We start from the raw sequence: 12887 nt of genomic DNA on the forward strand, positions 1-12887 counted from the left end.
GGGGGGGGATCAATGGCAGTGGTGCAGCGGACGCGTAACCACAGACAATGACCCTGCCGTGCCGCAAACGCATGCACAGCCAGGCACTCTGCTCGGGTTGCAACGCCACAAAAAAAAGACGCAATTTCTCGGGTGCACGTTGGTTTGCCCGGCCCCCCGCCGCAAGCCCTGCGAAACCTCCTCAGGCGAGGCCCCCACCTCGTCGACGTCGTCCTCCATGAGGTCGGGGTTCTCCGCCCGCCGCCTGGCGCGCTCCAGGTCCTTCTCAATGTTCTCCCGGATGGCGGTCTTGCAGGCGCGCTGGCAGATCTCGGTGATGTCGGCGCCCGAGAAGCCATGGGTGAACCTGCGGGGACGGGAGGGGATGGGGGGCGCGGGGAGGGCAGTCGTGGCGTGCGTGCGGCTTGGAGGAAGGCTGTGCGTTGACGCAAAGGAGGGGGAGTGACAGGTGCTGGTGACAACCGGGTATGCAGGGGGCCTCAACAGCACCACTTGAAGCTTTGCTTATGCAAAAAAACTTGCCGTGCTCCCAGGCCCCCGACAGCGGGGCCGTCGCGCAGCCCCGCACCTGACGAGGGTGTCGAACTCGACGTCCGGCGCGATGGGGCTCTTGCGCAGCACGCTCTTGAAGATCTGCGCGCGGCTCTTGTCGTCCGGCAGCGGGATGTAGATGAGCTGGTCCAGGCGGCCGGGGCGCAGCAGCGCGGGGTCGATGATGTCGGGGCGGTTGGTCGCGCCGATGATGAACACCGTCTTCTTGCTGTTCATGCCGTCCATCTCGGTCAGCAGCTGGTTCAGCACGCGGTCGGCCGCGCCGCCTGGGTCGGGGTTGGGGGTTTTGGCCAGGGTGTGAGCAGGGAGCAGCAAGGGGCGCCTAGCAGCGGGGGCCCAGCTGACGGGTTGGGAAATATGACCATGCTCACACATCAGGGCACGCCAAGCCGTGGCAGACCACATCACACGCCTTGCACTGCGACAGTCCCAGCAGGGCCTGGCGCAATTGTGCCTCACCAGCGTCGCCGCTGCTGCTGCCGCGCTGCACTGCAATGGAGTCCAGCTCGTCAAAGAAGAGGACGCAGGGGGCGCTGCCGCGGGCCTTGTCAAAGATCTCCCTGGGGTGATCAAGGCGGCGGTGAGTCCAAGGGTCAACACACAAGACAATCCAAGGCAAGGCGATCGATGTTGCAGGGGTGGACAGTGGCAAAACGGCTCAGCCGATATCAGCAAGCCCGGCGTTCCCCCCATTCTTGACCTTCCAGAGCCATGCATCCTATGGGCAGCGCGGCGCGCCCACCTGACGTTGGCCTCGGACTCGCCGAACCACATCGTAAGCAGCTCGGGGCCCTTGATGCTGATGAAGTTGGCCTGGCACTCGTTGGCGATGGCCTTGGCCAGCAGCGTCTTCCCACAGCCTGGCAGACGGGTCGGTATGAGAGGCGAGTGGGCACAAAGATGACGCACAGGCGTTGCGGGTGCCAGCAGGAAAGCGTCCGTCGCATGAATGTGACCAAAATCCTAGCCTAAAAGCACGCCCCACAGGCAGGCTAGCAAAAGTGAGCTGCCGCCCTAAGTACAACCGCGCCGGCGGTTGGCAGCTCACCGGGTGGGCCATAGAAGAGCACACCCTTGGAGGGCGCCATGCCGAACTTCTCAAACTTCTCGGGGTGCTCCACCGGGTATTGGATGAGCTCCTGCAAGGGCACGGCGGCGGAAAGGAATGTGTGTGCCAGGCAACGAGGGCGGCAGGAGGGGTGTGGCAACGTCAGCACAGGCAAGCTGAGCGTCTCGAAGCAGCGCCCAGCAAAGATGCTGCCATGCAGAGACGCAGCTAGGACGAGCTTGGCATACCTTGGCAAGCGGCGCTGCGCTGCGCCCAAGCGTGCCCCTCCTGCCTCAAGCACCCAAGGCAAGGACGCCATCCCCCGCACCCAACCAGACTATCCTCCCACCAGCGCGCCCGCACCTGCAGCTCCCGCTTGACGCCCTCCAGGCCGCCGATGTCCTCCCACGTGGTGTTGGGCACCTCCACCACCGTCTCGCGCAGCGCGCTGGGGTTCGACATGCCCAGAGCAGTCTTGAAGTGGTCCTGGGGAGGTGCGAAGGCGAGGGAGTGCAACCGCAATGAGGGGGAAAGGCGTCGGCACGCTGGAAACAACAGCGTTTCGCCAGCCGCGGCACAACTACCAAGGGGGCAGGCCGCCAATAGTACTGCTGCGTGTGTGGGTGGGAGTCCACCCCCAGAGCACGGATGGTGAGGGTGCTGGGGTGCTGCGCACCTGCGTGACGGCCATGGACGCCAGGACCTCTGCGTCGATGTTGTCATCCTCGAGGTCGATCACGTCCATCTTCTCGCGGATGCACTGCAGCGCGGCCTGCGGGTGTGGTTGAGTGGCAGAGGTGGCGCATGCGCGCGTGAGTTGCTGGTGATGCCACAGCTGGCCAGCAGTGATGCAAAACTCCCAACGCCATCACCAGCAGGCAGCCAAGCAGCCCCCAGCAGGGAGCTGGCAGTGCCAAGGTGGGTGCACACGGCTCAGCCCACCTCAGTGCACAGGGCCGCCAGGTCTGCGCCGACGTATCCGTGCGTGTCGCGGGCGATGGCCTCCAGGTCCACCTCGTCGGCCAGCTTCATGTTCTTGGTGTGAATGCGCAGCACCTCCAGGCGGCCAGTCTCGTCGGGCACCCCAATGTCGATCTCCCTGGGTTTGGGGTGGGTGAGATTGGGGTTGAGGGAGCAGATCGGGGCAGAAAGCAGGCTGTGTGACGTTAGTGGGAGAATGCAGGCTGCAAAAGGTGAATAGAGGCAATCAATGCGACAGGGGTCAAGCGGGACCGCACCTGTCAAAGCGGCCGAAGCGGCGCAGCGCGGCGTCAATGGTGTTGGGGCGGTTGGTGGCCGCGATGACGATGACGTGGCTGCGGCTCTTGAGGCCGTCCATCAGCGTCAGCAGCTGCGACACGATGCGGCGCTCCACCTCGCCCTGCGGTGCGGAAGGCACAACACACACGCCGTACAAGAGAAGGAAGCATGAGCTGCATGCCAGCACACTGCCGCCAAAGACCCTTCAGTCACAGGATGCAGGCGCTGCCATGCAGCGCTACTTGCCCGGTTTTAGCTCCTCTAAGCAGTGCTGATTTCAAGATAGGTGATCTCGCGCCCATACCACAAGCCGTTTCACCTGAGTCTTGTCGCGCTTGGGGGCGATGGAGTCAATCTCGTCAATGAAGATGATGGAGGGCGCGTTCTTCTCGGCCTCCTGGAACACCTTGCGCAGGTTGGACTCGGACTCGCCCGCCAGCTTGGACATGATCTCGGGGCTGGCGGGCGGGGCACCAGCAACACGGCAGGGTTCCGATGCGAGCTGTGACGCCCCAGGACTTTGGAGATGCATGTGGCTGACAGCTCAGCAGCCGCAAGAGCAAGCCCAATCCGTGCCTTGCTGAGTGCACTTACAGCAGAGCAGCAAACTGAAGTCCCTAGCTACTGCCAGTACTGCCCCCAATGTACAGGACTGTGCGCAACACTCACCCATTGACGATGACGAAGAAGGCACCGGTCTCGTTGGCGACAGCACGCGCGATGAGCGTCTTGCCGCTGCCGGGGGGCCCGTACAGCAGGATGCCCTTGGGGGGCTTCACGCCGATGGTCTTGAACAGCATGGGGTGGCGCAGCGGCAGCTCCACCAGCTCTCTGAACACGAGGGGCAGGGCGAAAAGTGGAGTGTAGGTCAGATGGGCCACAGTCCTTGTGCACTGTCAGTCCCCTACAATCACCTGGCGAACAAAACAAAGTGCTGATCAAACCCAGATGTGCTGCGTAAGCATAGTTTACCCAAAACTTGTAGCTGCCTTGAGCCTACGTATTTTGACCCCGAAATAACGGCCGTTGCACCCTAATGCTTTTTCCGAACCCTATGCCGACGACTCCACTGGGCGGCCTCTCGGTGCCCCATGCCAACTAGCCACGCACACCCCGTGCCCACCTGATCTGCGCCATCTGCTTGCGCACACCACCAACATCGTCATAGCCAACCTCATCCAGCTTCTCCTCGTCCTCACGCTTGATGGGCTCGCCCTGGAGAAGGGGGTGTGCCAGCCCATTGGGATGATGGCGTTCAGCAGCTGCGTGCTGCATTGCCCACGACACAGCTGATAACCCCCACAACATTGGCATGATAGCCAGCTTCATCCACCTCGTCGTTCCAAACCTGCTATCGGCTGCCTGCGCCCAAGGTCCCAACACCCAAGCCCACTCCCTCAATGCCGCTGCAACACCATCCCCTATGAGAGCTTGCACCACCCTGGCTCCCACCTCGCAGAAGATCTCTGTGTCAGGGGCCACAATGCAGTACTCCCCGGGGTCGGTCTCCACCACCTTGAACTCGACTGACCGCATGCCGCCGCGCGCCAGGAAGGTGTCCCCCTGGAAAAAACAATGGCAGGCGGCCTGGTTCAACAGGATAACATGGGAAATGCATGCACTCCTGCCCATGCGAGTTCGAAGCAATGCAAGAGCTTTCCTTCTGCCAAGAGGCCTAGCCCGAACTGCCACAGCAAGGACGCAAATGTGGTCCACCCGAGCCCTCCCAACCCCGTACCTTGCGCACGGGCCTGTAGGCCTCCAGAAAGTAGGGCTTAAGGAAGGAGTCAAACAGGTTGCCAGTGATGCCCTCAATCGTGTCGTCGATGGGCAGCACATGCACGCGCTTGCCGTACTTGACGTCCGTGCACTGGGTGAATGGCAGCGACATAGCAGCAATGGCACGTGCAGCATGCAAGAATGGTTAAATGCATGCGTGGGCATGCCTGAGGAAAGGTGTTGTGGCAGGCATGGCTGGAGGGGAAGGCTGGCGCGCCTGTCTCGGATTTGCAGCGCGTGCTGCTGCTTGCAGCCCAGCGTTATCTATGCCTGCCCGCAGCCCAGACCAAGCCACCAGTGCCAAGTGCTTTGCGGCAAGCCAAGAACGCTCCATAGCATGCAGTCAGGTGGCATGTGCGCATGATGGCCTCCAGCGCACGCCTTGCATGCACTCCTCGCAACCATGCGCGTGCGCAGCAGGCTGCACGGGCGCGTACGACTGCTTGCCGGTGAAACACGAGACATTCCGCCCCATGCAAGAGCGCACCTGGTGCACCGACACAATGTCGCCCAGGCGCACGCGCAGGTTCTTCCTCACGACCTTGTTGATCCTGATCTTTGTCTCGTCGACAGTCTCGTCGGCCAGCACGATGCAGACCGTGTCACGGCGCTTCTTGCCCTGCACGCCCAGGGATCATAGTTGAGGCCCCGTTTGGATACACACGCATACAAGATAATGGACCTACTGTCTAGCGAGAAAAGCAACCACGTAAGGCGCGCCTCAGGCCCACCTTGAGCAGCACGGTGTCGCCGCGGAACAGCTGAAGCTTCTCCATGGTCGTGGGGTGCAGCGCCACCACGGAGTTGTCATCATTCACGGCCTCGTCGACCACCAGCCTGTTCGGGGACTTCTTGCGCTCCAGGATCGCCGTGCTGAAGTCCTTCTTCTTCGAGGGATCGCTGACAACCGCATGAGGGTCGGACGGACCAGCCTCGTCGGCCATTCTGCTGCGTGCGTGAGAGGCGCAGCGGTGCCCAGATCACAAACTGCTCTCTCGAGAAGCGGTGCTTGAAGACAGGTAGCGAGATACACGAATGCAAATGATATGATATGGCACAGCAGGTGTAAGTGTTCGTATACCGCGAGGCGATCAGAGTGATGAGCGGTGAACTGACCGCAGAAGGTCAGCAGCAGGTGCACATCCCACACTCACCCGATGCATGAAGAGAGCTTTGGGGGCGTGTTTCAACTCCGCATGGTTTAGCCGCTGATATGCGAACACCATTCGTTCGCTCTCACGTGTCAGCCTAGCTGCTTCGTGCCCGAGATCTTGGGACGGTGTAAAGTGCCACGCTGTCCCGCACAGCTTCCTTGTTGCAGTGCAGTCGCAATTTATAAAGGTGCAGCTGGTTTCAAAAGCGGGACCCAGACAAGTCGTAGAGCAGGTCCCGCGGCGAACAGGGCCCCTGCGCTTACTGCACCAGAAGCACAGAGCGGCTGGATTGTGCGGCACACCCCGTTGAGGTGGTTGGACCACAAGGCGGGCGGCGCTCTACGGAGTGGCCGAGCCAGCACATGATGCGATGCCGGTGCAGTGCGGTAGCAGGCACGCTGCTGCTGCTCTTGGCCTGCTGTGCCGGCACAGCGGGCAAGGTGGTTGAGCTGCGGGACGACAACTTTGACAGCCTCACACGCAGTGGGGCATGGTTCGTGGACATCTACGCACCGTGGTGAGCACCCTTGTTGTTTGGGCGGTTACCTTAAGAGTTTGGGGGCTTGAGGGTTGGATGCAAGGCAGGCAGTCGTGAAAATGAGTCAGCAAAGGGTTGGGTGTCGGCTTCACCCCACAACCATCACACGCGCTCGGCCCACTGCGATTGTCTGGTGCTGACCCCATGCACAGGTGCTCGCACTGCCAACGACTCGAGCCTACGTGGCGCCAGTTGGCTGATGAGCTCAAGCCGCTGGGCGTCTCAGTGGCCAAGGTGCGTGCTACACAGCTTTGCCCCCCCTCGTCCTCTCCCGCCCCCTTGGGCGGGAGAAGCAATATTCAGCAGCAGTCATTACAGCGTTGGTAACTGGTGTGCCTCCCTTTTGTCAACATGCAATTTACAGCCACGGTGCTGGCCTTGCGGCTCTTGACCACAGTTGCTACACAATTCACTTCGCCTGTGGTGCTGCTTGCCTGGCACCTGCGCAGGTGGATGGCACGAAAAACAAGGTGCTGCTGATGCGTTTTGGCGTTGAGGCGTACCCATCAATATACCTGCTGAGGGAGGGAAAGTCCTGGCAGTACGACGGCGCTCGCAGCTTCCAATCGGTGCGGTGGAGGGGGGGGCCGCTGCAGCGTCACACGGCAATTGATAAGCAGAGGGGGCTTGCCAGGCACTCGTTCCCTCCTGCAATGGGCATATAGACCGATATTTGACGTTTGAACAATTCACCAACCTTGCATGTGTCCTCAAGCATGTCCAAAACCACCACCTTGACCTTTGCAGTTGAAGGAGTTTGCCCTCACCGGTTTCAAGTCGGCGCAGCCAATGCCCTTCCACAAGAGCCCCGTCAGTGCATTCGGTCGTGTCATGGGCGCGCTGCACTCCTTCCCAGCGCTCGCCAAGCGGGCCTACACACATTTACGGGTAGGACATTTGTGTGTGGTGCACGGGGCCCAAGCTTGCAGCAGGGACCCGTCAGGGAGGGCCTGCCTACCTATGGCAAGCATGAGCACCACACGTGTGCGCACTTGGGCCAGGCAACTCTTCATTTATGAGACATGCCATCCAACGCCACGCCAGGAGGACAAGGGCTTCAGCGACATGACCATCATCTCCGGGCTGCTGCTGGTGCCCCTCGCTCTTGGGGGCTTGGGCATTTGCATCCTGGACGTGATGTACACACGGCAGCCGCACCTGGCGCACCAACACTATGAGTGATGTGCGATGCCTGGTTTTGACGGCGCGAAGGCCGCCCAAGCGAGAGTTTCCTTGATTGCGCCCTTCAACATGTCACTGCTCGTATCTTTTTCCTGCAGCACGGCATGCCATGCGGATCTCGCAATTACAATCTCTCATTGCGCACCTGCTCAAGTTGCGGCTGCTGCAACGCACGTTACGGCACACTGTTATCACAATCGTTCATGCAGTAAATTCGCCAAGGTCTGCCGTCGCTGCGGGTGTATGATGCCAGGTCTGTGATACCTGAATCCACAGCAACGTTTGCCATCCGTCGGCGCATGTGTGAAACGTTGACCAGTGTGCCAAATGACAGCGTGTGTCGCCAACGCGTGTCTTGCCAATGCTCGTCAGGCTGTCGTTCAGTGTGTCATCTGTTATCGCGAGCTGATTTCAACGGCCGTGAGCTCGCTCGACAGCCTCGTGTTGCCGGAGATTATTACTGGCATCCCCTGCCATCCCAGCGAGAGCTTGTGACTCAAGAACTATCGTCACGATTCACCGACACGTTCTCTTTGACGAATTGATCCTAACGCGACTTGCAAAAGGAGTCACGAGAGATTTGGCACGGCGCGGGCGAGATCCATTCCAGACAGTACCGGAGTTTCCACCAGCCGGGACACATGAGATCAGAAATGTTACATGGGCCCCTGCGCATGGCGCGCATGCCCGCCCCGGCGGCAGCGGCAGCGCCTGTGCGCGTGCGCGCGGTTTCTGTCTGCGCTCAGGCGGCCAAAGTCAAGTTTACACTGCCCAAGCGCGTTGAGTTTGGGCAGGAGCTTGCAGTGATTGGATCTTCAGAAGCTCTGGGTGGGTCGGCGCACTGTGCCGGCTGGGTCCTGTGCTTGGCGCGCGACTGCTGGTGTCGGTGAGCGTTTGCAACGGGCGCTTTGTTCACCTGTGTTGTGAATTACGACGAGAAGAGGGGCTTACCACCTCAAGTGCCACTCCCTTCGCTGCTGTCACCCGTCACCCCAATGGCCGCCCGCGCACCAGGCAAGTGGGACGCGGCAGCTGCAATCCCAATGACTTGGACGGAGGGCGACGTTTGGACCGCCGAGGCAGAGCTGGCCGTGGGGTACGTTTAATAGACTGCCAACAGTTATATGGCACGCATGCACATGCAAACATGCACATGCGTGTGCGCGTGCACACCCACACACACAGAGAGAGAAAAGCGCTGCATAACACACGCAAGCATGAGCAAGCACAGGGCACGTTCCAGCCCGCTTGATCAACTCACCCAGTCTAGTTCTCCGACGCACGCCGGCCCCCTGTCCCCCACCTGGGCAGCAGCACCGCCGTTGAGTACAAGTACATTATCCGCGCCCCCGCCAGCGGCGAGGTCGTCGTGTGGCAGCCCTGCGAGAACCTCTCTATTGACCTGACCACCGTGCCCGCCGGCCCTGTTGTTGTCAAGGACGGCTGGGAGGGTACGCACGAGCTGCTGCGGCCGGCAGTTGCAACACCGGCACAGGTCGCCGCGCCCAGCGCGGAGGCAGGGGCGGAACCCATCGCGGCAGTGGAGGCCGCGCCCGCTGCTGAGGTCAAGGACTCGCCCACAGCAACCATTGCGGAGCAGGAAGTCAAAGCGGCCGTGGCGTTGGCGGCAGCCGCGGAGGTGCTGGCTGTGGCTGCAGCATCGATGGATGAGGATGTTATAATGGCCGCGGCCAAGGCGGCGGCTGCGGCCTCCTCCACCTCGTCTGCAGCGGCTGGCTCTGCTCAAGCCGAGGCGTTGAGGAGCAAGTCCGAGGTGCGGCATCGTGACCTGCACAGCGAAGGAATGGTCACGATTGCAAGGGCATCGAATGCCCGAGTGCAAATTCTCTGTACAACTGAACCAACTTCACCAACACCCAGTGTGTTCGGTGTTGGACAATGCTCATGGCTTGAACACGCCACAGCATCAACAGGAATGCGCTTTTTCCTGTTGCGACACTTGCTGCAGGGCTCCTCGCCGCGCTCCTCCACGTCATCCAAGGGCCCAAAGTCCGCCAAGGGCGAGCGTGCATGACTACGCCTCGCAGCCACCCCAGGCGCATCCCGCCAGGCGTGCCGGGGCACGGCTGGCTGCCTGGTGCGACGTAGCGTGGCAGTTGCCAACATGATGCTGCTGCCGTTCTGCTGATGTGAACTTTGCCAGCATCGACCACGCTGCTGACTGGGTCGCACAGGCGAGATGGTTGCCGGGGTGGTGTGTGCATTTTTGATCTGCAGGCAGGGCTGCAAACTTTTTTTGGGGATGGCACGCGCTGTTTTAGGGAGCGCGCTTTGAAGTTGACCTTCCCTGCATCGCTGGTGCAGAGTTGGGTGAGTTGCATGAAGTTGCTACAGATGACCAGAACCGAATGAAAATAATCCATCTCGTGCATCCACCACTTTGTGGAGGCACACCATTTTCACCCTTGCTTTCATGCAAATTTTGTCGCTCATATTACATTTGATTGACAGAAGGGGGTCCTGCCGCCCACTGCGCTGCCACGGGGCCAGCAGTAGAGGGGCAAGCATCAACACCAGTAAAACCAACAACAAAGCTTTCCAGCCATTGCAAGCGTACTGCGCATGGCCAAGCCGCTGGCGGTCACAATGTCATCAAAGCGTGAACCAAGTCGGGTCTTATACAGCAAATCTCCAAAAAAAGAGCACGCTCCTGCAGCAGCCCTTCCAGCCCACGCGCACGTACGCATGGGATGGCTAGTAGGGATGCGTCAGAGGGTCCCCTGCCACATGGAATTGAGTGTGCGGGCCGGTGTGTATGAACAGAGGCGATATGGGCGTCCATGTTCACCACACACGGTGCCTTCCATGGCTGTAAGAACAAGCAATACACTGATGCCACATGCGGCATTCCACCGCCAACACCACGTGCGCAGCATACACGGCATGACACACAAAACAGCCTCCTTGAGCTGTGGGGGCGACAACAGCACGGGTCCACAGCAGGATTTTTAACCCCCGAGCGACACCACACAATCCCAGGCTGCGGCTCCTGCCCACACTGCGAATGTACACAGGCGCAAGACACGATTGCGGTGAGAAGGACAAACTCAATAGCTATCAGCACACATACGAGCTGGGGTCAAAGCCGTGCGCGGGCACGCCAGTCGGGCTGCCAGAAACGCCCAGGCACGACCTCATATCAGTCCGGCAGCGGCTTAGCCCCCTTCACTTCAGGACCGCCGCAAATTGTGACGTTGTGTGAGACATGAGTTTTTGGGAGCGATGTGTGCGCACACGCGGCCTATTTGGCCATCAACGGAAGCGTGGTGTCACGGCGGGCCTTGCAACAAAACGGCAGGCCCTGGCGGCCTGCTGTCACCGCAACGCGGCGCCCGCGCCGTGCGCCTCAAGCGTGTCGCGCAGCAGCCGCAGCTTCTCGGGCTGCATGTTGGCCGTGAGCTCGGCCACCCTGGCCCCATCCCTGTAAAAATGGAAGAAGGGTATCTTGGTGACGCCCTGGGCCTCGCAGTATTCACGCAGGCCGTCCGCGGAGCCGTCCACCTTGAGAAACAGCGCCGACGCCTCGCGCTCGCGCGCCAACTGGCGCAGCTTCGGCTGCGGCGCGGCGCGGCGCCAAGGCGGGCGGAGGGCGGTTGGGTGCGCAGGCGCGATGCAAGATGAGAGTGCGAGCGCACCAGCAGGGTGCCCGCCCCTGCAGACTTGTCTGTGCCTGCGCGCATCGGAATAGCCACAACAGGGTACCTCTAGCAAAGTCAAACGCGTCATCAGGGTGCGTCATGCCAGGCCAGCCACCTGCAGGCTCTTGCAGCCGTAGCAGTCAGGGCTGAAGAAATTGACGACGACCAGCTTGCCCGCGGCGCAGCCTTCCTGGATTGCGTCATCCAGCTGCTTTGTGGTGCCGACCAGCGCCATATTGTCCGGGGTGTCAACCTCCCACCTGCCGCGAAGTGGGCGCACCACAGTGCGCGGCGAGCAGGTTTGACAAGCGTCAGCTTGACAGAGTGCCGTCGAGTGATGTTTACGGCGCACTGCGACGCAGATCCCTCATTGAAGGACAATGCGGTCATTTTCACCTGCCACCTCCTGTTGCACCGCTCTAACGCAGCACCATCAGTGGCGCACAGTGGGAAGCAGGAGCTCACCAAGGCACAGCACCTGACTTCTGGGCCTCTGCGGCCTCTGCACGGGTGCGCGCCATGTCCTGGCGCCGCTGCATACGCCTGCGTAAGGCAAGCTTGATCAGTACAGCCGTTGGTACGCCAAATCAAAATGCCGGCCACCAGGTCCCGTCGCTGTGTCTCTGTAGATGAGTCTCGCCCCACCTCTTCTGCGCGTCAAGTAGGTGTTTCAGCGCATCACTCTGCTCTTCTACGGGCGTGTGTACAGTCATGGCGCTCCTACAGCTGCTCCTAGGACGCGGGCCGAGAACGGCTTGGCCCCCAAACAAGCTGGCAGGCCTTTGCAGGCTTCTAGTTATTTGAACAGCCATGGTATTAGGGTGCACGTGTATTGGGATGGAACGCATGTGTTAAACTTGGTGGTGCGGCAGCTCGCATCATGAGCATTGCTGATGTGGATGCAGGTGTGACTCAGGCGTACGGCGCTGAAATTGGACGGTGCATACGTGAATGTAAGTTTGAATTCTGGGGGAGATATCATAGCTTGTGTATGGACGGTGGCCGCTTGTGCATCGACATACTGTGCGTGGACTTTGCCAGTGGGGTGCATACAGTAATGTTAATCAGTGCCGTCTCCCATGCCGCTTCATAGCCGACCCACTGCATCGCGCTACGGAATCATCATGGCCGATAGCTGCAAGGGAAAGCCTTCATCTTGCATGTTGCAAAAACATTGTTAAGAGCCGGACCAGAAAGTGATCCTTGCCTTTGTGAGCATGCCGCCTGGCAAATCATCGACACGATTTTGTTGACCGACTACAAGGATCCATCTGCTACCGTATGCAGAGGGTCCAAGAACAGGGATAAAGACGGGCGGCACCACCAGCAGTCCTCGCTGCACAAGCTCTGCTTCCCTGCACGCCTCACTGTCACAAGTCAGGGTGCCAATTGTACTTACCATCGGCTTACAATACGATAAGTGTGCAGCTCCACGCATGCGTGTGCATGGCGACCACATTTACAGGATTGCTGGGGTGCAGCCTTTGGAGGTGGACTCATGGACGACAGCCTCGTGACGACAGCAGCAGCAGCAGCAGAGCAGTGCTCCGGTTACAAGGGCAAGTGACACCAAGCCCCGTAACCCGAGGCTCGCTCATTGTGTGTATATTCTGACACTCTTTTGCTGCGTATTTAGCCCTCCGAGCCGCCTTAGATCGTTGCGAGTTTTTGCCGGCGACGACGGCGGCCGTCCTCGCTTGAATCCAGCTCGTTGA

The 12887-nt window shown here is 60.4% G+C and overlaps 4 protein-coding genes across 4 annotated transcripts; 2 read left to right on the forward strand and 2 right to left on the reverse strand.

The window, feature by feature from the left end:
* Nucleotides 1–198: 198 nt before the first annotated feature.
* Nucleotides 199–5583, reverse strand: MNEG_1843 (transitional endoplasmic reticulum ATPase; the record flags this gene model as incomplete). Its single annotated transcript, XM_014049670.1, has 16 exons — nt 199–346; nt 569–818; nt 1012–1112; nt 1295–1412; nt 1601–1691; nt 1964–2086; nt 2277–2372; nt 2543–2699; nt 2839–2981; nt 3180–3318; nt 3530–3691; nt 3984–4075; nt 4313–4423; nt 4599–4730; nt 5127–5258; nt 5371–5583. Coding segments are annotated over 16 exons (2208 nt in total), but the record flags the coding sequence as incomplete, so codon positions are not given.
* Nucleotides 5584–5738: 155 nt separating this feature from the next.
* Nucleotides 5739–7513, forward strand: MNEG_1844 (thioredoxin-related transmembrane protein 1; the record flags this gene model as incomplete). The annotated part of the gene is made up of 6 exons (XM_014049671.1): nt 5739–5763; nt 6226–6310; nt 6484–6565; nt 6781–6900; nt 7079–7219; nt 7376–7513. The coding sequence occupies 6 exons, from the start codon at nt 5739–5741 to the stop codon at nt 7511–7513; spliced, it is 591 nt and encodes a 196-aa protein (XP_013905125.1).
* Nucleotides 7514–8508: 995 nt separating this feature from the next.
* MNEG_1845 (hypothetical protein) lies at nt 8509–9548 on the forward strand (the record flags this gene model as incomplete). The annotated part of the gene is made up of 3 exons (XM_014049672.1): nt 8509–8609; nt 8825–9287; nt 9483–9548. The coding sequence occupies 3 exons, from the start codon at nt 8509–8511 to the stop codon at nt 9546–9548; spliced, it is 630 nt and encodes a 209-aa protein (XP_013905126.1).
* A 1301-nt stretch (nt 9549–10849) lies between these two features.
* MNEG_1846 (thioredoxin-like protein) lies at nt 10850–11407 on the reverse strand (the record flags this gene model as incomplete). Its single annotated transcript, XM_014049673.1, has 2 exons — nt 10850–11089; nt 11288–11407. 2 exons carry the CDS (start codon nt 11405–11407, stop codon nt 10850–10852), a joined length of 360 nt encoding a protein of 119 aa, XP_013905127.1.
* Nucleotides 11408–12887: the final 1480 nt, after the last annotated feature.

Source organism: Monoraphidium neglectum, assembly GCF_000611645.1.
Source record: "Monoraphidium neglectum strain SAG 48.87 unplaced genomic scaffold scaffold00194, whole genome shotgun sequence".
Classification (NCBI taxonomy): domain Eukaryota; kingdom Viridiplantae; phylum Chlorophyta; class Chlorophyceae; order Sphaeropleales; family Selenastraceae; genus Monoraphidium; species Monoraphidium neglectum.